The following is a 24,013-nucleotide window of genomic DNA, read 5'->3' on the forward strand; positions in this document are numbered from 1 at the left end:
CCCCTGCCGGCCGCCCCGCGCCGCTTCCCGCCGGGACCCGCTGCGACCCGCCTCCGCGCCTCGGAGCAAGTAGGGGCGGCGGGCGTTAGCGAGCAGCCGGAGGCGGCGGGGTCCTGGCCCAGCCGAGGGGGTTGGGAGTATTCTGTGCGTGGGCCTCCGCTTTCTCTTCGGTAAAACGGGCTCAGGCGTGACGCGGGGCGCCCCACGGCTCACTCCCCTCTGCCCTGCAGTGGACGGCTGCATTCACCGGGCCGCTGGACCCCTCCTCACCGACGAGTGCCGGACCCTGCAGAACTGTGAGACCGGCAAGGCCAAGATCACCGGCGGCTATCGGCTGCCGGCCAAGTGTGAGTCCCGACCCCACAGGGCACCTCGTGTAATTGGGGGCTTAAGGGAGCAGCCCCCACACAATTGCTGGAGGCCTCCTCAGGGGTCGCTTCCTAACCTTAAGTGCCGGGACCCGGCCCCTCCTCGCACGCACCAGGAAGCAGGTGGCGGGAGGGGGTGAGAGGAGCTGAGGAGGCAGTGACTTCGCTAGCCCACTCCGCCCCGCGGCTCAGACGGGCCCATGCAGCTGTGCGAAGGGGGCCCAGCGCGGGCCTGCCTGTCTCTGTCGAGCGCATTTGAGGGCACACTTCTGCACCCACGTGGGCAGGGTCCTCCCCTGGGGACTCTCAGAACTTGGGGAGAGGGCCTGTTTCCTGTCCTCTCCAGGGCGGGCAGGGGGAGAAAGCCGATGGCCGCTTGGAGACCCCGGCCAGTCTGACCCCGTCGCCTCCCGCAGATGTCATCCACACGGTGGGACCCATCGCCCACGGAGAGCCCAGCGCCAGCCAGGCTGCCGAGCTCCGCAGCTGCTACCTGAGCAGCCTCGACCTGCTGCTGGAGCATCGGCTCCGCTCCGCGGTGAGAGGGGCGGGGGCAGGGAGGGGGAGGGGGCGGCCTAGACCGGTAGGAAGAAGACCCCTCGGAGGCGGTGGTTGGAGAGTGACACTGTCCCCAATTCCCTCACCTCCCCCTCTCCCCCCGCCCCAGGCATTCCCCTGCATCTCCACCGGCGTGTTTGGTGAGTGGAGCGCGACGGGCGGGGGGGGGGTGGGGGGGTGGGGGATGCTTGGTCTAGAAGGGGGCGGAGCGGGACCTGGAAGTGGGTGGGCCCAGACGCGAGGAGGGGCCTGGGAGGGCGTGAAAGGGGCGGAGCGGAACCGGGTAGGTGGAGTTGGGCGGGTCCCGGGGCGTGGAGGGGGCGGGCCAGAGCCCAGACTCACTCCCGCCCCGCCGGGTCCCCAGGCTACCCCAGTGAGGCGGCGGCGGAGGTAGTGTTGGCCGCGCTGCGCGAGTGGCTGGAGCAACACAAGGACAAGGTGAGTCCTGGGCCCAGTCGAAGGGACAAGATGGGGGGGGGGGGTGGCAGGGCCGCACCAGCCCTCTCTGCGTCCCCGCCCCTTCCCTCGAGACCACTTTGCTCTCCTGCCCATCCAGCAAGGGCGGTGGAGTGCACACCATGAACCCCTTCCCTGAAGGGTGCAACCTGAGCTCCAAACTCAGGGTCGGTGCCCCGCCCCCCCCCCCAAGAAAAAAGCAGGTGAAAACCTGTAGAGGTGGGGGCAGTGATAACACAGGGGAGCCGGGGTGTGGGTGCCGGCCACCCCTACCCTGGGCTGAGCAGGTCCCGGCACAGGTGGACCGGCTGATCATCTGTGTGTTCCTGGAGAAGGACGAAAGCATCTACATGCAACGGCTTCCCCACTACTTCCCTGTGGGTACGTACCCCTTGGCACCTGGGTCAACCCTCACCCCTGCCCCTGCCCCTCCCCCTCAGAGCAGGCTCTCACTGTCCTCTGCCTTCCAGCCTGACGGCACCTGCCGCCCACCCTGCCCAGGACTGGTAAGCAGGGTCTGCCCTGCCGTGTGCTGCCCACTAACCTGCCCACTAACACCAGGGCTCGCCGCCCCCCCAATCCCTGCCCCTGCTCACCCCCACGCAGGAAAGTCACAAGGGGAGGTCCACAGCCTACACTCCCTCTAACGACTCTGCTCTGCCCACAGACTCGCCTGGGCCTACCGGACCTCGCTCCCAGCTCTAAGAGGTCTCCGAAGCCTGCAGCTAGGCCCAGGACGCCCCCCCCCCCCATTCTTCCCCTCAGCCCCCGGCGCCTGAGGAGCCTCCTAATAAAGACCACCCTTGTCACAGCTCCTACTGTCTGAGTGCTGGCTGGGGAAGGAGACAGCCCAGAGGTGTGGACAAGTGCTTCTGGCTTAACAGGGCTGGCGAGGGCGGGAGGGTGGAGGCACGGGCCGGACCGCAGAGGTGGGCAGCAGCATTTCACATTTATTGAGGGCCTGCCCCCAAGGAGCTCACAGCCTGGGGGCCAAGACCCCATGTGTGCTGGGGTGAGGGAAGAAGAGAGGTGAAGGCAGAAAGGAAGGCAATGCAGAGACACCGTGGCCCAAGCAGAGGGGGTGCAAAGCAGGCACAGGCAGGGGGAGGGGCGGGGGAGGAACGGCGGCCTGGCAAGCCCTGCCTAGACCTCGGGACCGTGGACCACACGCAGACTTGAAGGCTACCCTTCCCCCACCAGGTTGGCACCACCTGGGGGTACACTGGAGTGCCCCAGCTCCTCCACCTGCCCTGAGCCAGGCCCCATCACGTCAGCCCTCTCCACCCAGGACTGGACCATGCAGACCCCTGACGGGAGGGCAGGCAGCTCAGGTCTGGGGCCCTGACCGGCACAGAGAGGTGCAGTCAGGTCAGGGCCTACGAGGGAGCAGCTCGAAGCCTGGGTGATCCTCGGTCCCTGGGCAAGTCCCCAGGGAACTTCCAAGATTCTCATGGAAGCCCCCGGGCCAGCTAAGGAGGGAAGGGGGGTGGGTGCCGGAAGGGAAGGAAGCGGAACCCCAGTAACCAGGAGGGGTCCCCCAGAGGCCTAGCCCCCTCAAAACTGCTCCTGGTGGGGAGGCTTGGACACGGACAGGTGGAAGGTCGAGAAGAACCCACCTGGCGGGGGGGAGGAGGGGGCAGCCAGACACATAGCAGCCAGGCGGGCAGCAGCAGAGCAGGGACACGCACACACGTGACTCACCACCAGCATCCCCTTTAATAAAATGTGGAAGGTCGTGTGACGGGGGGAGGAGGGGAGTGAAGTATGACCATTTACAACCACAAAAAACCTCTGTACATGTCTAGCGCCTGGCAGAGGGGAGGGCAGGCAGGGCAGTGGCAGGCCAGGGCCAGCCCTATTTGTAGAGGATGTCGTAGTGTCCAGGCCGATAGAGAAGGTAGACCTTGGGCTCGGAGCCCTCGGGAAAGATGTGCGGGTTGGTGGTGCCGCCCTCGCCGCGGTCCATGTATTCCACCTGGATGGAGACGCTGAGGGCCTGGGCCAGCGCGATGATGTGAATGTGGTCACTCTCTTTGCACATGGGCTCCACCTCCTGCGGCACAGGGAGGGGGCCGGGCCCGGCTCTCAGCGCCGCTCGGCACGTGGCCCTTGCATACACGCCCACCCCCGGCCCTGGTGCCCCCACCCTGAGATAAGAGAGAAAGGGGAGGGACGGCACCTGCTGACAGAACTCCTTGACGGTCCGCCCACCCTCGATGAAGTGCTCAAAGAACTTGCTCTCGCGCTGCAGGTAGCCTGACGTGAGCAGCCGCAGGTACACCACCAGGTAGTCCGAGGTACTCTGGTCATTGAAGGAGGCCAGCAGGTCGGCTACGGAGGTCTGCTTCTCCACCTGCTCGATCAGGTCCATGAACTGCCACCCACAGGGCACAGAGGGCACAATGAAGGAGGAGGAGATGGGTCAACCCCGCCACGGCCAGGCCACCCGACCTCCACCCCGGCCGAGAGGGCGACGGGGGCAGCTGGGCTCACCGTGTTGTGGAAATCCTCAATTGTGAACTCGGTGAAGCCCTGGGACACCAGGTCCTCTTTGCTCTTGGCAGACACGGCCTTAAACCTATGGGTGGGAGGGAAAGGGAGGCCAGCGTGGGCTCCTCGGCCAGCAGAGAGGCCGGCGCAGAACTGGGGGAACCGGCCAGCGCTGCCCCCCACCCCCACCACCAGCTCAGAAGACCAAAGCAAGAGCCCAGCCACTGTCTGGGCACCTCCCAGTCACTGAGAGCGGGAGGGAGCCCCGGGGGCCCTTCCTGGAGCCATCGCCCACCTCCTGCGGCGCCCGAGTGGCCAGCATCCTTACCGTTGCAACTCCTTGCTGTCATCCAGCAGCGCCTCCAAGTGGGAGAATCCAAAAGCTCGATAGAAGCAGTTTCCATCGGGCCTGGTCTTGCGGATGTACGAGTACTTTTTGTGGAGGTCCTGGAAAGAGGCAGCCGCCACCCCCCGCCACCCCATGCCCATCAACATCAGGCCAGAACCAGAGTGGACCAGAGAACCGCCCCCCCGCCCCCGGCCGCCCCCAACAAAGGTCGCCCCACAGCGGGGACGACTAAGCTCCAAGGAACCACCGGCCATCCTTGGCTGCTGACCCAGCTTTGCCAGTCACCTAGAGACCCGCTGACTGGAACCCCCAAGGCCTCGGGAAACTGTGCCCTTATGGGCACACTGGCTGCACGGGTCACCAAAGTTGTCCCCAGCCACCAGGTATGCCACACTGCTGGGCTCGCAGGGCTGTTTGTGCAGAAAAACGGGCATATCAATCAGTCCTCGTCCAACACGGCTTTTCAGAGGATAGTCTTTCAAGCCACGCCAAGAGTCCAGGGCCAACAAATTAGGACGGGGGTGCAGCGCTGGGCTCCACACCAAGCAGTCCCGCGGGAACCAGTGGCCCTCGTCTCCCTTTTTTTAATGTTTATTTTTGAGAGAGAAAGAGACAGAGTGTGAGTCGGGGAGGGGCAGAGAGAAAGGGAGACACAGAATCTGAAGCAGGCTCCAGGCTCTGAGCTGTCAGCAGAGCCCCACGTGGGGCTCGAACTCATGAACCGTGAGACCACGACCTGAACCGAAGATGGATGCTTAACCGACTGAGCCACCCGGGCGCCCCAAGGCCTGGTCTCCTTCTAAACGCTACCCTGCCCTGTTCCATCTCCGGTTTCCTCCCCAAACGTGGTGGGATTTCCTGTCTGCCAAACCTCCCCACATGGGTGGTCCATCGGCACTGCCAGCAAGCAGGCCCCGGCCTAGTTCAGGCCTTCTCCGTTCTCCTCCACCCACTGCCCCCTGCCCACCTTTCCAATGACCTTGCTTCCTTTCTGAGGACGTTCACCCAGAAGCCCTTAGCACCAACCAACACACCCGCCCACGGCCTTCTCTCCTGATTCCCCGGAGGGTCTGGGGCTGCTACGAGGCCGCCCCTCTGGGCCACATCAGAGCCCTCGGGCTCAAGGCCAGCATTCCAGGAAGCCTCCCCCTCCTCCTGCATCCATCAGTTTTCCTCTCCCTCCTGGTCAGACTCAGTGGCATACAAACACCACAAGGCTAATTCTTGCTTAAAGAACAAAACTCCTCTGCTTCACATGAACTCCTTCCCGGCTCCCACCCAACCTCTCCGTTCTCCTTTAGAGCGAAGCTGCTCCGGAAGTTGTCTGCGCTCACCGTGTCCACTTTTCTGCTACTAACTCTACCCAAGCAGCCTTTAGTCAAGGTCACACATGCCTTTCCTAAGTCCGAGGGCCAAGCCCACTCCTCCCCAGACTGGCCCCTCAGCAGCATTCACCACAAGGGGGGGGGGGGGGGGACGTCACCCACCGTGGGACACCCTCCACCCCGCGACACCACCTCCGGGCCCCCTCCTCCACACTTCACTCGGCTCGTATGCCCCAGCCTCGCCGTGTCCTCCTCCTCCCCTCACCCTGTGAAGGTCAGGGCCGCCACCAGACCACACGGCACCCTTCCTCAAGACACCACGTGCCACAAGAGGGGCACACCACACACCTGTACACGGTGCCTGCCACGGGAATGGCACAACCCCACTCGGGCCCGGGGACCACTTCCGCTCGTGAACTATACTCACGGTCTCTTGCCACTACTGGTCTTGGGAGTGACTGACTGGTTTTAAAATGTTTGTTTTTAAGTAATCTCTACACCCAGTGTGGGGCTTGAACTTACAACCTCCAGATCAAGAGTCAAGTGCTTTACCCACTGAGCCAGTCAGGTGCCCCAAATGGAACTCTTCACTTGCCCCGTCTCTGTCCTCAACTCCCATTTGACTCCAAAATCAAACCGCCTCGTCTCCTCGTTCAGCCCGAGGGCGCGTCCTGACCACTGACCACACCGCTCCCCCCAGTCCAATCCAACGCAGATCCAAAGGTTTGCTCCTCAATCTGCTGAGTCTCCTGGGCTTCTCACTGCTTCCCTCAGGCACTCCCCTCCTCCTGGCGCCTTTATTGCAAGAGCCTCCTCCCAGGTCTCCGGCTCCAGCAGCCGGAGCCGGAGTAACCAGAGAAACCTGCTAGTACTCCTCCTCTCCCTGGCCACACGCCCCGGTCTCCCAGCCCCCACCTGCTCCCCAGCTCTGCTCCAGCCACACTGCCCCCTGCCCCAGCCTGCCCCACTCCGCCCAGGAGCCCAAAGGCTGTTCCCCCGGCCGCTTCCAGTCTGTCACTCCAACACCCCCTTCTCAGCAAGGCCTGCACCACCTGCCCTCCGACTCCCTCTTCTCCTCTTCCTGCTTTACCTTTCTCCAGAGCACTGATGGCCTCTGACGCATACACCCGAGTTACCTCTGCCTTACTGTGTCTTCCCACAAGGACACGTAAGCTTCACGAACGCAGGAACTTGTGGGGCGCAGTCATTACTCTACCGCCGGTACCTAAAACAGTGCCGGGCCCACAGCATGCGCTCAGAGACGGTAAATCACAGCACACGATGCACACAGAGGCCAAATCATGGCAGCTATTGGAAAAGCTGCTAGAATCATTCTGAGCACCTGCCCTGTGCCAGGCCCTCCACTGAGGGCCAATGTCCACTATCCTAAATCCCCATGGGGGCCCAATCCAAAAAGCAGCCAAGTCACCCAAGTCTGCTGGGGCTCTGCTGTCTAGGCTTAGGATCCTCCCTGGGTGGAGGCGGGCTCACACACAGCACAGGGGCACTAAGGCAGAGATCCTGCAAAGACAGCACGCAGCGGACACTCGAATGTTTGCTGAATGACTCAATAGGAACAATAACAGAGGCTCCAAGAAATTCCGTGCGTTGCCCAAGACCACACAGCCAGAAACGAAGCCAGAACTTGAACCCAGGTCTGTCAGGCCCCAAAACCAGTGCCTTCATCCCTCCAGAGTCCTCATAGGTACATCACAAACACTCTGAGCAAGGAGTCCGAGTAGACCACAGGCCACACACGGCTGGATCTGGCCTGCAGCGGTGCTGTTTGGCCCACACATTTTAAATTTGAATTGGCTGCCTACTCTTAGAAGTCAGGAGATTTACATCAAAAGCATTATTTCCAGCTTGTTTTGGAAAAACAGATCCAGAAACAACGGAGTGACAGGCATGGACACTCCTATTTGCCCCAGGGGCTTCCGCTGCCTGCCGTGGGCTGATGCAGAACTGTTATGTCCGGGGTTTACCACCTACCCTGGCCACTGATATGGATAACCCAAGGCCCCTCCTTTCAGGTGGAAGGTTCCAAGCATCTCTGATCATGGGAGGCAAGGAAGGCTTTACTAAGCCCTCAGGCTCTGCCTACCGGACACTCGTTTACACATACCCACTGTCCTGACTCACAGAGAGAGCAAGCGGTTAAGGGTCTTACCTCGGGTTGTAAGTGATGCGGCTGGGTCTAGCTCGGGCCCATAGGTCTCTTCCCCCACTGCCGCCACCTACCTCTCCACAAAGGGCCCAGGGGCTGCAGGACCCACCCCTGCCATAACCCGGCCTCTCCCAGCTAACCCCGCCCCTCAGCCCCACAGGGAGCTGCAGGAGACCTCAGCCCCTACTCAGTCTGCACCAGCCCCCACAGGCATCATCTCCCCAATCTCACAACCGTTCTGACTTCACAGAAAAGGACCCCACAGCTCAGAGACGCTAAAGGACCTGCCGAGGATACAGCTGCTGTATGGCAGAGTCAGGATATGAATCAAGGTCTTATGATTCCAGAGTCTGCACACTCGAGAACCAGCAGCCAGACAGCTGCCCTCCCCCAACACGCTACCCTCTCTGAGGCCAGGCCGGCAAGGAGCAGGTTTGAAGCAGGCCCCCAGGGCTTTTCCTGCCCCCTCAGCCAGGCTCCCACCTTGATCTTCTGTTGATAGATGTTGTCATCCTCAGCATACTCCTTGTACAAGACCGAAAGCTCCAGACGCTCCGAGACCAGAGGGTTCTGCACTGCAATCTGCAGGGGGGAGGAAATCCATCATGCTCTGGCAGGTGGATGGAGTGACCCACACCTAACAGCCAGAACACCTAAATGAGGGGTGCTGGAGCAATTACCCGGTGGCACAGTGTCCTCTCGCCCCTGCCACGGCCCCCCTCACCCCCCAGTAAAGACATCCAGTACCCAGCACAGCTTGGAGAGGAGGAGGCTTCCAAAGCAGAGATAAACAACAGGCCTCAGGCCCAGCCTATGCTTCCCCACAACAGGGCCACTGGCCACAGCCCCTCACCTCTTGCTGAATTCGGTCCTGCTGAGCCATGATGGCTTCATCATAAGCAAGACAGTTAACACCTGGAAGAAGGAAGAAAGCCAAGGATTACAGTGGGCCCCAGCTATCTCCACTCCAGGCAGCTGGGCCAATGACAAGAGCAGCCCAGGGAGAGCAGGCATGGAATCTGGAAGTGTGCATCTCACTTACACCCTGCTCTACCAACCGTGTGATCTTGGCAAAGTCCTTTCCCCTCCCAGCCCCTACTGTTCTCATCTTTAAAAAGGAGGGGGCTGAGGTGTGCTCCGCTCCAAGGTGTGTTCATCCAGCTCTGACACTCCCTTCCCCCCCCCCCCTTCTAACGTCGATTCCCAGCCGCCTGAGAATGCTCTGGGGCCAGGCAGGGTCTCTTGGGGGAAGTGAGATGAGGAGGCAGGGTTCTGGGCTGGATGAGAGCTTCCCATAAGCCTGCATTTTACTCAGTCACACCCTTCCTCCTTCTGCTGTGCTGGGTATTCTTAATGCCCGTTTTACAGATAAAAAAAATAATAATAATAATAATGCAGACAGGTGAAATGATCTGCCCAAGGTCACAACTAGCGAAGACCTGGGCTCAAACCCAGGTATGTCTAATTCTGAAGTCTGAGCTCTTGATCATCATACCTCTCCTCGGCTACCTTCCTGTAGAGGCCTTTCCTCAACTATAAAAGGGGGCTAATACCACTACCTTTCTCCCCTCTATTGAAATGTTAAGAGAAGGAGGTGGGACCTTGGAGGCAAACTGTTAAGTGTTCACCAGTGAATTGGCAGATCCACTTGTGGACCCCACCCTCTTCAGCCACTGGCCAGGAGCCAGGAGACCTGAATTCTGGTCCTGGCTGTTTCTTAACTTATGTGATCCTGAACAAGTCTCTTCTGGGGGCCTGCGTCCCCCAGCATTCAGTCTCTCAAGTGTCTGGTTAGAAGGAGGTGTGTGTGCTGAATGACTTTTCAGGCCAATCCTTTTGAGCCAGAGCATCCCTGATCCTCAGCTGGGCCCGGACTAATCCCCTACATCGGGACAGGGCTGTCCCACCCACCCCCAAGTGACCCACTCAGTCCCCAGGGCCTAACCATGGGTGGAAAGAGGGTGGCACTGGTTTTGAAAGGTCCAACTCCAGAGGTGTAGGAAAACAATGCCTAGGCAGGCGGAAAGGGGGGGCAAGGCCAGAAGAGGGGGCTCTACCAGAAACGAAGGCTGCAGGCCTCAGGGGCACACACCGCGGCCGCTCACAACCCCTGACCGCCCGCAGCATCCCGAGCGGCCCGCCCAGTCCTTTGTGCTCCGCGGCCCGGCGTAACTCGACGCCCTCCCGGGCGCAGACTGCTCTGGAAAAGGCGGCGGGGGCGGCGGGGGACAGGCTCCGGCCTAGGCCCCGGCCTGATTGCAGGGTCTGGGACAGGAGGGATGGGGACCCGGGAGCCCCGCGGCCGGCGTGGAGGGGCTGGGGGCGGGGCGGGACGGCCCAGGCCCCGCCCCGGGTGCGCGCGATGGGAAAGAGCCGCGGGCCCGGGCCCGCCCCGCTCGCTCGCTCGCCTGCCAGCTCGCCCGGCTGTCCGGGGGTCGCGGCGGCGGCTCCTTCCATTGTGAGGGGGAGGGGAGGTGGCGGCGGCGGAAGAAGGGGCAGTCCGTGCGTTTCGCCCCCGGCCTCCGGCGGCCCCGCCCCCAGCCTCTGCGGGAACCGGCGACCTGGCATCGCCCGTGCTAGCCCGGGCCGGACGGCCTTCCCTTGCTCAGTACCTTCGGAGTCGCTGCCCAGCGGCTCCTGCTTCTGCTGCTGAGGTTCCTCCGCCGCCATCTTTAAACAGCGCCGCACTGTCGACCGCTTCCGGGTTAGCAGTTGCCCTCCTCCCGGAAGAGAGCCCCTCCTCGTGGCCCCTCCTTGGCAACGCCCCTAGCGACGGGATCCCCTCCGGCGGAGTCACCTGTGAGGCTCGCTGTCAGGTGTGGCGGCCGCCCCGCCCACCCCCCCACCATCTTCCCTATTCCCAAAGTTCCGGTGGTAAGAGGCTTCCCGGAGCCAATTCGGATTTCTTTTCACTGGAGTTTGAAGAGCGGATTGTGTTACTGAGATAAGTGGGAAGATGAAGTTAAAATCACTCCAGAATTCTTGGCAGCGATTGCAGTGAGGAGAACCTGGCCGAGGAGACGCAATCGTGCTAACATCCGAGCCCCAGCACATCACCGTTCGGTTCCACTGAGCCTCGCTTCTGACTTTGGTGTCCCGTTCCGGCAGGGAGTACATGTCCCTTTGGGTCAAGGCCAAAGTCTTGGGACCTAACTTTAGACTCTGTGCCTTTCTGGTTATGAGAAAAGCAGTCTTTTTTTTTTTTTTTTTAAGTTGATAAAAATGGAAAACAGATTAGTAGTTGCCACGGGCTGAGGGAGGGGGAGCGGAGGGAATTGGATGTGAGATCCTTGTGGAAATGGAGGTGTTCTTTTTTTTTTTTTTTAAGTTTATTTATTTTGAGAGAGAGCTCACGCAAGCAGGGGAGGGACAGAGAGGAAGAGAGAGAATCCCAAGCAGGCTCTGCTGTCAGCCCAGAGTCTGTTGCGGGACTTGATCCCACCAACCGTGAGATCATGACCTGAGCGGAAACAGAGGGCCAGATGCTTAACCAACTGAACCACCCAGGAGGCACCCCTTAAGATTTTATTTGTAAGTAATCTCTCTACAACGTGGGGCTGAAATTCACAACCCCGAGATTAAAGAGTCGTTTGCTCCACGGACTGAGCCAGCCAGGCACCCCTGAAATGTCCTATATCTTGACGGTGAACCCCTGGTTTATGCTGTACTATCATTTTGCAAGATTTATCAATGTAAAAGGTACATGGGATCTGTGTAGCCTATTAAAATTGCCTGTGAATTATCCAAAAATAAAAAGCTTAAAAGGTGGCAAGGCTGGGGTGCCAGGCTGGTTCCATCAGTAGAGCACATGACTCTTGATTTTGGGGTGGTGAGTTTGCACCCCGTTTGGGGATAGAGAATTACTTAAAAAAAAAAATTAAGCGGCAAGGCTTTGGATGTTAAAGATGCTGTTGTTGAGAGAAGTTACAGCGTGTGGCTCAGTTTGCCAACGTTTCACTATCGAGGGCCTTCTTCATTTCATGAGCTACCTCCTGTCCTGGGGTAGGTGCCCTTGGTGCCTGGGCTCACCACACAGCCCACGGTGGCCTTGTCACCACATCACTGCAAATGCCAAATTTGTATTCCAGCAACACTGCAAATTATTTATTGGATCATTGAGCCTTGGCGTTGCTTCTAAGCTCAGGAAAGCAAAGGGTCCACCCTGTTTGGACCCACGCTTGCCAAAATGTTCATTCCTTTTCTCAGTGTTAACATTGAAATCTCTTCACTGGCAGTCAGATCTTCAGTTAGAAGCAGTATTCTTAAATGGAGAGCTAAGACCGTTGATGACATGATTTCTATTTGGCTTTTCAAAATCTTGAAAACTGCCATAAGACAACTTCAACTCTGTGCCCTCTTATTTTGACCAGGGAGTCGATGGGGCATAAAGGGACACGGGGAGCTGGGTTCCGGACTAATGGTCAGGACAGGGAACACCGGATTTGGTAAATCCTCTCCTCTCCTCTCACTCTCTGAAGAGTGAGAAGGAATCCCAGTGGTGAGCCTGTGCTGGACCACAGCCAGGCTGCTAACACCAAGTAAATACCTCCCTCCTGGGGGATGTGGGCTTGAAAAACCGATGTACAGGGGCGCCTGGGTGGCTCAGTCGGTGGAATGTGAGACTCTTGATCCTGGGGTTGTGGGTTTGAGCCCCACGTTTTGTGTAGAGATTACTTAAAAATAAAATCTTTAAAAAAAAAAAAAAATTGGAAGGAAACAGCTAGATGGGAGGCTTTGGCTCTTAACCTAGCCCAGGATGGTCAACTTTTGCCCAGTCTTCTCCATGCTGATTTATTTGGCAGTTAATAACTGTTGTCTTACCCTCACTCCGTCTCTTCTATTACTCTTACCATTTTAAAATGGGCTCTGATTCTCTATCCTAAGCATCTGAAGTCCAATTACATGTTTGCCAGGAAGTCACCAGCATAGCTCCAGGCGTTTATCTCCATCTCCCAATTTACCAAATCCGGAAATGGTCCAGTGCTGCTGGCCCTGACTGCCGGGTCTTGGATCGAGACACGTCATGTTCGCACTTGGGTTCGGACTGCTGTTAAATACAGTCACAAAGGTGACAAACGGCAGAGGACTTTATTTTCCATTGTACTGACAGGGCAGACGCCTCCTCCTAGTCCTGCTGGCACACCCCACGTCCATGTGTGAAGGAATCTGTCAGGTGGAGGGAGAAGAGACTCCATACCAGGACCCAGACTGAAAGCTCAGCCCCAGAGGGAGAGTTTACGGAACAGCATGGAGGCTGTAGGGGGCCCCATGGCTCCCAAGCCCACAACCCACTCTCACCTCTGGGGGTGGTGGGGGAGGCCACGTACAATGACCCAGCACAGGTCCTAGGACAGCCACAGTCCCCCAGGGAGGCCATGGCCAGGAGAAAGGCTTCAAGGTGGACCACAGATGAGGGGTCAGTAATCCCTCCCAAGGCGGGCTTGGGAGTCCGGCATCTGCCCAGATGGGAGGAGCTGGGGCGTGCCGGCCCCAAGAGGACCTCTAGAGCTGTTGCCACAGGAACCCATGATGGTCCACAGACAGTCCACTCCACGATCATGGTCTAGAGAGGCTTTGATGGTGCAGAGGGCAGACTGGTGAAGCCGAGCAGGGGTTACACGTTGGAAGCTGCTAGCTCAGTTGATACTTGCCTGCAGGGTCCAGGCCACCTAGAGCAGAAAGCAATTAGAGCGGGTGGTGATGGCCAACGGAGAGCCCCCCACACACACACGCCAGACCCACAATCCCCACCCTCCTCATTTGGGCACTGTCCTCTTGTAAATGGTTCACATCCCAATTCACTTCTGTCTGTTGAGGATCCGATCCGCTGGAGCCAGCCCCTCCCATGTGAGCCTCATGACACAGGGAGGACAATGCATTAGTCTCCTTGTTGCTGCCGTAACAAATCACCAATCTAGTGGCTTAAAACAACGCAAATGTAGAGTTTGACAGTTCTAGAGTCAGAAGTCTGGTATGGGTTTCACCAGACTAAAAGCAAGGTATCTGCAGGCTGTGTTCCCTTCTGGAAGCTCTGAGAATCTGCTGCGATTCATGCCGGTTGTTGGTGATTCGACTCCTTGCAGCTGTAGGATTAAGGTCCTCGTGTTCTTGCTGGCTATAAACCGGGGGCTGTCCTCAGCCTCCAGAGGTCATGGCATTCCTTAATTCATGACCCACTATCTTCAAAGCCAGCAACAGTGGGGGAAGTCCTTCTCAGGTGGCATCTCTGAGATACTCATCACCTGCTTTTCCTGTCCACCCTAAGGACACCTGTGATCACAGCGGGGAATCTCCCATCTCAACATGCTTCACTTTCATCACACCTGCAAAGGTCCAGGGCATGGACCTCTTTGAGGGGACGTTTTCCTGCCTTCCATGTCACCGTCATTTTACAATCATGAAAACTGAGACTGAGAGGCTAACTGACTTGACCAAGGTCAGGTAATAAATGACCAAGCCAGGTCTCAAACCCAGGCCTCCTGACTCTCAGTACTTTTCTTGACATTATAGCATCTACCGGGACTGCAGCCTCTCCCGACCCAGGGTGCACTCCCGGAGCCAAACACACCTACTCCTCCAGACTCCGGATCCAACAGGACCCACAGCAGGGACTCATAAAGTACTATGTGGAAGTACAAGAAGCCTTGTGTCTCTGGAGGGAATGGACCCAGAGCCCCAGTCTGGTTAAGAATGGGAGAGGGACACTGAATGGTGACCAGATTTCAGACCTAGTGGCCGCACTGGGGACCAAGGGGAGGATGGGGTTCAAGCATGATTGCACCCTCCACTCTCTTGTCCACCCCCACGTATGCCGTGGGACCGAGCAAGCTGGGGGAGAGCAAGAGCCAGAGTTGCTGATGGGCTTGCTAAGGGCCTTCTCAGACTCGGGGGCCCTAAAGGACTTGCCCATAACCACTGGTTTCCCATCAACTTGAGCAGTGGCTGGAGATGCACAGCTTTGGGCTGGAGTTGTCCTTCTGGGACAAGGGGACCACTGTGGCCCTCTAGGCTCCAGGGGCCCAAAAATGGGGGACACCCAATAAAAACTCTTGTCAGGGCAGTGCTGTCATCTTAGAAACTCCAGACCATTCTCTTCTGGGGTCATGTTCTTGCTTCACGGCAGCTCCAAGGCCTGATCTGTGCCCACCGGAAACCTGAGCCAACCAAGAGCCAAGTAGCTCAGAGCCCTCTGCTCGGGAAGTGTGAACAGCAAAGCCTCTCAGAGTGAGGCGCAAGACAGGAGCGACCCTGTTGTTGCAGGAGGATGCAGCCAAGAGGTCCCTCCCTGCCAGAGACAAGGGCTCTCGAGGTACCAGCAGGTGACTGGTGGGTGCCCCTTGCTCAGCCGACCCAGCCTGGCCCTTCGGATCCTACATGGGCTCTCCCCCTCCCCTGGCCAACAGCCCAATCTGCACAACCTCCCGGCACTCTCGGCCCCGTCCCTTGAGGCCCAGACATAAAGGCTGGTTTGTGTGGCAGGAAAGCCTCGCAGGAGGCAGACAACCAAGTCCGTACCCCTCAGGGAAGGAGTCACGGGCAGGAAATGGACCTACCACGTTATCCAGTGTGGAGCACTTTAATGCATCATCCCACCTGCGGAGGTACCCCCCCCCCCCAGCACCCCTCCCCCGCCCCCGCAGGAAGCATCCCTGAGGAAGGGCCCTGGGATTGGAGGAGCAGCAAATTCTCCAGGCCAAGAAAGGCAGGAGACAGGGAAACAGGCAGGCAGCACGAGGAAGGCAGGCAGCACGAGGAAGGCGGCCAGTCCATAGGCATTTCCGGATAGAAGACTAAAAGGGGCCCTGGGGCTGACATGAAAGAGATAAAGCGCCCACCTTCCGACTGGGAAGAACCAAGAAGCTCCTGAGAAACAGTGGGAGCCCACAGCCGAGGAGCGAGGGGAAGGCTGCACCCACAGTGAGGGCTTCCGGCTGCAGGGCTGGACCCAGCGAGAAAGCCAGAACACGGACACCCATGCACAGCGCAGCCCCGAGCTTGGCACGACCGGGGAGCCAGACGGGAGGAGAAAGGAAAGGTTGCCCAAGGACGACAGGACTTGTTTTCCCAGGAAGCCAGAAAACGCTGAAACACAGGAAAGTACGCAGGGGAAGCTCCCTCCACCTCCAGGCGGCAAGAACAGCAGGGCATGCATAACCCACCACAGGACAGTCAGCCAGCAGGGACATGCGGCTGGCCAGGCCGTCTTCGCCACACCCCCGCCCAACACCATCCTCAGCTCAAGTACAGAGGCAGGAGCCCGGGCCGAAGACACGATGCGTTTCTGAAGCAAGGTTTAAATACACTTTATTGTTACAAGGAGGGCCCTACCGAGCAGGGCCTTATACGCTAACATATGTGGTCCCAGGGCGTCACCGCGTAGACATCGAGAGATCATGATTGCAGAAGAGGTCGCTGTAATTGAAGGACATGATCCAGGGAAGGCTGGCCAGGAATGCAGCAGACCTGATCGGGAGAGGCCAGGGGTGGTCAGGTCACAGGGTGAGGGACAGGCCAGCCCCCTTCACTCCCGCTTCTTGTAGCTCTCCAGATGTGACAGGACCCAGCCCGACGGCAGGAGGAAACACACGAAGCAGGAGGTGAGCCCGATGGCGACTTCCTACAGACCACAAGAAAGAAGGAACCCGCAGAGTAAGAATTCCCCTAGGCTTACCAGGCAGCAGAAAGCCCCTTTCAAGGAGTCAGGATTCAGGCTTCAGAGGAGGGGCATAGCAGATCCAAGGCCCACTCTAGACCTTGAGGTGAAGGGTCAGATATGGGAGTGGGGCCAGCCTGTGTTAGGATCCATAGAGAAATCCACCACGAGATGATGAAGCAAAGGGACAGGAACAAAGAGTTAAACCTGTTTGATCTATTGGGATCCAGGAACCATGCACAGGCTGATAACCCTAAAAATGCACCTCTCCTTCTTTGCCTTTAAAAACCCCTCTCCTCAGGGTGCCAGGCTGGCTCAGTCAGATCATGCGGCCCTTGATCTCAGGACTGCGAGTTGGGACCCCACTCTGGGTGTAGAGCTTACTTAAAAATAAAATCTTAACAACATCTCTCTTCCCTTCTCCTTTCCAGGACTGCTATTCAACCTCTAAGGCTAGGGATAAAGACCTCCACATTCCCTACTGCAGTAAAGATCACAGCACAACTTGGGAGTCAGACTTGAGCTCAAATTCCTTCTTTGCCACTGAAGGTTTGACTGTTGACAAGTGGATACGGTGCTCCTAAATTTCAGTTCCCTCCACCACGAAACCGAGATGATGGTCATTTCTTCTCAGGGTCACCGGGACCAGCGCAGCAGTCTGGGCAGTGTCTGGCAGGCAGTGGGCACTCGGCAGATGCCAGCTGCAACTATTATCATTATTATTTCCTCAATCGCAGCTGCCCTTCAGGCTCTGCTCCTAACTGGGGCCCAATAGCCTGGATTCTGAAGACTCGCATTCGAGGCGGAGTTCTGCCGCTGAGGCAAATGCATTAAAGCGCCAAACAGGTGAGAGTCGTTAAGGGTTAAACTCCCACATTTCTGGAAATTACAAAGACCCACCTTCCCTAATCATTAACAGTGGTAACAACCATTATCGCCGCTGACAGTCGTTACGCAACCCCCATGAGCCGATGAGTAAACAGGCTCAGAGAGGACTAAGGGCTCGAGGCTGCACCGCACGTAAGCGACAGAAATATGCTGAATCGAGCGAGATTTGGTGTTGAATGAGCCCCAACTGTCGCCCGGGTACTGTCCCTCTCATTTGCGCCCTCCAGACACCCCCAAACCACTGCTGCTCCCTGCTAGGCTGCGGGCCGCGAGGTGCAGGGCACGCTCAGGGCCGCCGAGGGGCAGCACGCCAGACCGGCCATCCCCGAACTCGCCGCGGGACCCCCAGCCTGGCTCGCTGCACCTCCCGTGCCTTTCCCGGCCCACTCCTCACCATGGTCCCGAGCTGCTCCTGCGGAGGCTTGGAATAGATCTGAGCACGCTGCACCGGGAGCCGCCGGGTTAGGCCTGTCAGGCCCCTCAGCAGCAGCGGGGTCAGTACAGACATGACCGCAAGGAATGACTGCAGACAGTGGCCAACAGTAGCCCAAGGTCGGGAAGTCAAAATGGCGGCGGCGGCCGGAAGTTCCGGCTCTGGGGAGGCCGGGAAAGGGCGTCCCGGAAGCTTCCCGGTAATGACGCAGGGACACACCTCCCATGTGCCCCCGTCAGTTTTTGGCGCGCTCCTCGAAAGAGCCAATCGACGCCATCCTACTGCCAATGGGCGGGGCACGGAGGGGCGTTCCTTTCAGTTATGCCCCACCTCCAGTGCGGCCTATCTTCTTGAGTGACACCTAAAGCCACCCAATCATATAAGACAGAAACGAGGCGGCATTCTTGACTCCTCCCTTCATTCATACTCTTTAAAAAAAAAAAATCTCTCTATTCAGAATCCTTCTCCGCCAGGCTTCCATTGTTTCTGGCCGGAACGCCTGACACTAACCTTGTAATTGAACTCGACTCATTACTATTGCCCTCTCCAATTTCAGTCTCCATGCAGTGGCAGCTGGTCTTTCATCCTCCCTTCCTTTCTTCTTTCCTTCCTGGCTCCCTCCCTTCTTCCCTTCTTTTTTAAACATAAATCTAACCAATCCGTGTAACCCACTTAAAAAGCTTTCAGTGGCTCCCGACTGCTTACTAGACAAAATCCTAATTCCTGGATATCAAACTCCAGCCTCATCTCTACTTCACACCTTTCTTCTTGCTTTCTGATCCTCCCCACTCCCAAGCCTTTTGCTTCTTTGTATCTTATGTTCTACTTAGAACACTTTTCAACTCTCACCTAGCCTTCCTTTTTCACACCAACTCCGACCTCCAGACCTCCACTTGCTGACACAGTTTACTTTATTCCACAAATAGTCACTGGCCCCTACTGTTCCAGACAAGGTGGACAAGGACTCCTTTATCACAGAACTGACATTCCAGAGGGGAGAAACGGACAATAAACAAGCACATAAATGAGAAGCTATCAAAAGTGCTATGATGTGACAGGAAGTGACAAGGTAGCACTGCATCAGGAAGCCTGTGCCACCTTTGTGACCAGCAGCCCCTGTTTAGCACTACCCGCAGGGTCAGTCTCCATCCCTAGATTGGGGGCCACCTGAGGGCAGAGCATGTGTCTGGTTCACTACTGTCTCCAAAGAACCTGGCACACATCACTCAGAAAACGTTTAGGAACTGCAGGAGACTGAACAGTATTCAAGCGAAAGTGGGGTGAGGGGCCAGCCACAGAGCCAGGCCTTAACTCCAACAATCTCATTCCATCTTCACAACGATGGCATGAGGGATTTGCTATTATTTCAAAGTCTTTTTTTTTTTTTTTTTACAAATGAGGAAATAAGCCTAGAGAGCGGATCTGTTCAAGGTAATGCAGCTACCAGGCTGCCTAGCCAGGATTCCAGGGCAGGTCTATCTGCTCCAAAACCCACATTTTTAACTGTCACACAAGCTACCACAGAGGGAGTTTCCAGAAGTTCCAGTTTGGACGTCATCGTGGCCAGGAGCATCAAAGACTGTGGCAGAGTGTGGGGGTGGGGTAGGGTGAGATGGCAAGATGAGGTAGGGAAGCTGAAGGAACTCCATTTTATTTTATTTTTGTATTTTTTGCAAGGGACTCAATTTTAGAATGGCTCCGTCGGGGGCTCCTGGCTGGCTCGGTCAGTGGAGCAAGCGACTCTTGATTTCATGGTTGTGAGTTCAAGCCCCACGTTGGGTGTAGAGTTTACTATACACACACACACACACACACACACACACAGAATATATATAAATAAAATATATATAATAGAATATGAATTTATATATATTATACACATATAATATATGTATATTATAGATAGATATATAAATGACTCTGTCTCGGCTGTTTTTCTGCTAGACCCCATTTCTGAATAAGCCAAAGAAGCAATGTTCCCACTTGAAGGGACAAGCAACTTAATCATCCTCTGAGTTTTGTCCTAGGTCCCAAACACCTGATAACACTTAGGAGCCAGATCCCAAACATGTTCCAGGACATTAGCTTCAAACAAACCTTGGGTGACACTGGCATCAATACTCTTATCTTCAATAATTTATGGAACAGCATCTATTGTTCATCTGACACTAGCCTTTCATCAGACCCTCCCCTGGATTCCCGAAGGAACACGCACCCTAGACCCCTTTCCAATATAAATCCCTAATCCCATCAACACCGAGACTCAGTCTCCTTTCCTTTCCAAGTTTTCCAGACACTCCGTCTGCTAGTCTCTACCTGTCACTTACACTATTCAGTAAACTGATCGCAGTTTTTCTGGCTTGTGTTTGATTTTTTTTTGTTTTTTAAATGTTTATTTTTGAGAGAAAGAGAGTGTGAGTGAGGGACGAAAAGAGAGAGGGAGGGAGATACAGAATCTAAAGCAGGCTCTAGGCTCTGAGCTGTCAGCACAGAGCCCGACGCGGGATTCAAACCTGGGACCAGCGAGTTCATGACCTAGGCCGAAGTCAGACACTTAAACCGCTGAGCCACCCAGGCACCCCTGGCTTATGTTTGATTTCTATCCTGTGTGAAGCCAAGGACCCTCTTGGCTGGTCATGTGGGACTACCCCCCTGCCCCCCCCCCCCCCCAGCTACCCCGCCCTTTTCCCTCACCCTGCCCTGGCCTTGGCAAACAGCCCAGGACAGAGGCTTCTAAACTTCCCCTCCCACTCCCATCCCAAGAGTCACAGCCTAGGGGCATTAGACACTAGTGGCTGTCTGCCACTGGGAGAAGGGGCAGGGACCTCCGTGCTACCCTACTGGCTTTGTCAGGCCTTTGTCCTATGAACAAAATAATAATGCCCAGATTAGAGCTCAGCCAGGCAAGAGGCCCAGAGAGATTTTAGGACCAGCGTTTCTGTGGTTCCCTGGGTTATTCATCTCCTTCACCACTGGCTGGAGGAAAAGGAGTGAAGGTTGGCGGAGCAGGTCCATCTGTGTTCTGTTCCAGGGCTTTCCTCATAACCCTGGTGAGATGGCTTCTCTCAGAGAGAGAGGAAGGAGGAAAGAGGCAGGCGGAGCTTAAGTACTGCAACTGAGTCTACAAACCCCAGGGCAGCATTTGCACCTAGGTCGGTCTGCCTTTCGGATTAATGCCTCGTTAATACCGACATCTCTGCTTTTGCCCCGGCCCCCCAGGGATCCTGCCCCCAAGCCAGGGACTGTCCTTCAACCAGAGCAGCAAACTCCTGTGGTGCATTTATCCAACAAAACACTGTATAGTAAACAAACTACAGCCACAGTATGGATGGCTCCCACAAACAATGTCGAGTAGAAGAGGCCAGGCATAGAGGAGTACAGACAAAGGGCAACAGCAGGCAGGGCCAAGCCCCCTGGGAGCAGACGTCAGGTAGTGAGAATCCTGGGGACAGATTAGTAAGAGGTGTGCTGGGGCTCTTGGGGGGGGGGGGGGAGGTTGCTGGTTACAAAAATGTGTTTGCTCTGTGATCATTCCATCATGAGTGGCTGTACATTCACAACTTATGTAAATTTCTGTAGGTCTGCTACACTTCAGTTAAAATAGTTCAAAACAGATAAGAAAAAAGCAAGGAAGACACATGCATGATATGATCTTGGTTTTGTAAAACAAAGAAGTATCTAGAGAAATAGATATGCGTAGATAAAAGTCTGGAAAGACACACACATAGGCAGTCAGATTGTTGGCAGTCTCTCTCTATATGGGGGGTGAGGCCTAGAGGTCCCAGCCTGGGTCTCAGCTCTGATCCTACGGCCCAAGCTGTTCACCCCCTACTTCCCCTTCCCTCAAGGGAAGCCTCGGGGATGGATAGAGGAGCTGGTCCCTACTACTACCTCCAGGTCCCCAAGGGCCTGAGGGTCATATAGGGGCTGGGAAGATACCAGGTGTCCCATCTCAGAGCTGGCCTCCCAGCCCCACTGGCCATACATGGGCTAGAGAAACCCTGGTTATCCCCCACCCCAGGCCTGGCACTCTATTAAAGGTGCCAGCCTAACGCTGCTCTGTCCAAATTTGCAGCTTGTGAGGCCTAGGGAAGGGGCTGAACCTTGGCACTGTAGTGCCAGGAGGTGTAAATCCCTCAGATTTACCCCCTCCCCCAACACACACACCTTCTGGAGGTTCACCACCTCCCCAAGCATCTAACACAGGGCTGGTAAGTACCTGAGCTAGAGGTCTCCATTCTCCCCACCTGGCCTAGACTCTCCTGCTGGGATGTTGACTGGGTGCTGGGCACTGAACCCAAGGGCTGGCAGAGGGGAAGGCTAGAGGGGGAAGGAGCCCACCCCAGGGTTCTCACTGAAGGCAGCTGTACTCTCTCTACAGGCCTGTATGTACTGTGTCCCTGGGGTGGGGGTAGCAGCAGAGGCCCTAGCAGTCTTGGGAAGGGTCCAGTGTCCAGAGGAGGAGGGTTCAAGAATCCAAAACTGACTCGCTGGGTTAAAGAATGGCTCTTTCCCTTGGGGCGCCTGGGCGGCTCAGTCGGTTGAGCATCCAACTTCGGCTCAGGTCATGATCTCGCGGCCCGTGAGTTCGAGCCCCGCATCAGGCTTTGTGCTGACAGCTCGGAACCTGGAGCCTGCTTCGGATTCTGTGTCTCCCTCTCTCTCTGCCCCTAACCCACTCGCATTCTGTCTCTCTCTCAAAAATAAATAAACATGAAAAAAAAATTAAAAAAAAAAAAAAAAGAATGGCTCTTTCCCTACCTTCGCCTCCCTGGTTTTGCTTCCCCATCTGCAAAATGGGGGCTTTCACACAAAGTCCAGTAGGAGAAAGAGGCAGGAGGGGCCGGCCTCACCAGAAGAAAAAAGCTGATTAGGAAACCTGAGCTGGCCCTGGTCCAGGCAGAGCAGTCACCAGGGCGCGTGTGGGCAGAGTCCCAGAGGGGCATCTGTTCTTCCTGGGGCACAGCTGTCAGCAGGCGCCAGACGTTCAAGAGCCCCCCCCCCACCCCCACCCCTGCACAGCTTGGCAGGGGTGGGTGGGGAGGTAGAGCGACAAGGGGGTGCTGCTCTCCCCAGTGGAATGCAGCTGTCCTGCCCAGCACCCCAGGGGTCTGGCAGCTGGTTGGAAAGTTTCAGCCACCTCCCAGGAGCCAAGCAGTGGTTAACCCCTTCCGGCCCGCGGCCCACAGCCAGTGGCCATGTGCGAAGATAAGATCACCTCACTCATGCGCTGTGTGCTACAGCCGCTCAGGCTTGGTGAAGTCCAGGGACGCTGCTGTGGCAGGGTCCACCCACACCCCACAGCTGACAGCCCACCAAGACCCCCAACAGAACTGAGCACTCCGGTCTGCAAGCCCGGGTGCCACTGCTCCTGGGCCCATGATATAGATGGGTACACTGAGATGGGCCGAGGGGTGGGGCCGCCAGGCTGGACCACCCCCCAAGCACACGCAAGCCCTCCCCGTCCGCCTCCCCAGGGCATCATGGTTAGCGTGGACCAAAAGGAGCATCCCATGCTGCTCATGGAGGCCCCAGTCAACCCCAAGGCCGAGAGGGAAAAAATGACCCAGGTCATGTATGTGACCATCCAAGCCTGTGCTGCTGCTCTGACTCTGGCTGCACCAGTGCTCCCAGCCTCACCCCTATCCTGCTGTGACCCTGCATCCAGACCCCTCTGCCTTCTGGACCCTCAACTCTATACCCTGAGTTCCCCTCTCAGACACCAGACCCCTGACCTCTTCTCCATCCTGTAGCCCAGGACAAGTGAGTCCCCCGTCCTTTCTCATTGTTCTCGATACCCCATCTTTCAGCCAGGCCTGCACTGGACAAGCCCATCCCTGGGCCCCCACAGCCCTCCAGCCACTTTTCTTATCCCTTCTCACTCCCTGTATCCAACATTCAGGACACAGGCTGCCCTGGGAGTGAAGGCCACCTCCTCACCGCTCTCCCCCCGCCCCTGCCCAGTCCACTCCCCAGGCATCATCCTGGACTCCGGGTGTGGCGGCACTCACGATGTGCCCATCTATGAAAGCTATACTGTCCCTCACCATCCAGCGTGCGGACCTGGCCGGCTGGGACCTTGCTAGTTCATGAAGATCCTCATTGCATGAGTAGCACGGCTACTTTGTCACAACCGGTGGAAGGGGAGGAGGGGTGGATGAGGCCACCCCCCAGCCCTACTCCTTGCAACAATGTCCTCCTGTACGAGGGCAGGACCACACAGCGGTGCAGGGCCTGGGATGCCAGACCTTCTTCCATTACAGGGCCCCGGAGCTAACAGCCGGTCATGCAGCACAGCTGGAGCCAGTCCCCCAGGGCCACCACAG

The 24,013-nt window shown here is 57.1% G+C and overlaps 3 protein-coding genes across 3 annotated transcripts in view; 1 reads left to right on the plus strand and 2 right to left on the minus strand.

Annotated features, from left to right (window-relative positions):
* Positions 1-2,195, plus strand: part of MACROD1 (mono-ADP ribosylhydrolase 1) — a 140,382-nt gene extending 138,187 nt beyond the window's left edge. The window contains 6 exon segments of the mRNA XM_027045304.2: positions 231-347; positions 785-906; positions 1,036-1,066; positions 1,291-1,364; positions 1,682-1,763; positions 2,050-2,195. Of these exon segments, the coding sequence (XP_026901105.1) occupies positions 231-347; positions 785-906; positions 1,036-1,066; positions 1,291-1,364; positions 1,682-1,763; positions 2,050-2,087 (464 nt within the window). The 3' untranslated portion in view covers positions 2,088-2,195.
* Positions 2,196-2,312: 117 nt separating this feature from the next.
* OTUB1 (OTU deubiquitinase, ubiquitin aldehyde binding 1) lies at positions 2,313-10,452 on the minus strand. Its single transcript, XM_027045305.2, has 7 exons — positions 10,326-10,452; positions 8,567-8,628; positions 8,197-8,295; positions 4,201-4,319; positions 3,876-3,960; positions 3,562-3,756; positions 2,313-3,435 (listed from the first exon to the last, which is right to left on the minus strand). The coding sequence occupies exons 1-7, from the start codon at positions 10,381-10,383 to the stop codon at positions 3,238-3,240; spliced, it is 816 nt and encodes a 271-aa protein (XP_026901106.1). The 5' UTR covers positions 10,384-10,452; the 3' UTR covers positions 2,313-3,237.
* Positions 10,453-16,000: 5,548 nt separating this feature from the next.
* On the minus strand, positions 16,001-17,837 carry LOC106981758 (cytochrome c oxidase subunit 8A, mitochondrial). The gene is made up of 2 exons (XM_015079912.3): positions 17,649-17,837; positions 16,001-16,330 (listed from the first exon to the last, which is right to left on the minus strand). The coding sequence occupies exons 1-2, from the start codon at positions 17,760-17,762 to the stop codon at positions 16,235-16,237; spliced, it is 210 nt and encodes a 69-aa protein (XP_014935398.1). The 5' UTR covers positions 17,763-17,837; the 3' UTR covers positions 16,001-16,234.
* Between the last annotated feature and the right edge of the window lie 6,176 nt (positions 17,838-24,013).

This window comes from Acinonyx jubatus, chromosome D1 (assembly GCF_027475565.1).
Source record: "Acinonyx jubatus isolate Ajub_Pintada_27869175 chromosome D1, VMU_Ajub_asm_v1.0, whole genome shotgun sequence".
In the NCBI taxonomy this organism is placed as follows: Eukaryota; Metazoa; Chordata; class Mammalia; order Carnivora; family Felidae; genus Acinonyx; species Acinonyx jubatus.

Excerpts from the sequence above, each read along its gene's own strand:
- OTUB1 (XM_027045305.2), bottom strand. The coding sequence starts at position 10,383 with ATGGCGGCGGAGGAACCTCAGCAGCAGAAGCAGGAGCCGCTGGGCAGC. Across the intron at positions 3,961-4,200 it reads GACAGCAAGGAGTTGCAACG|GTTTAAGGCCGTGTCTGCCA; the intron begins GTAAGGATGCTG and ends TCCCACCCATAG. Across the intron at positions 3,436-3,561 it reads TCAAGGAGTTCTGTCAGCAG|GAGGTGGAGCCCATGTGCAA; the intron begins GTGCCGTCCCTC and ends CCTGTGCCGCAG.
- LOC106981758 (XM_015079912.3), bottom strand. The coding sequence starts at position 17,762 with ATGTCTGTACTGACCCCGCTGCTGCTGAGGGGCCTGACAGGCCTAACC. Across the intron at positions 16,331-17,648 it reads AGGAGCAGCTCGGGACCATG|GAAGTCGCCATCGGGCTCAC; the intron begins GTGAGGAGTGGG and ends TGTGGTCTGTAG.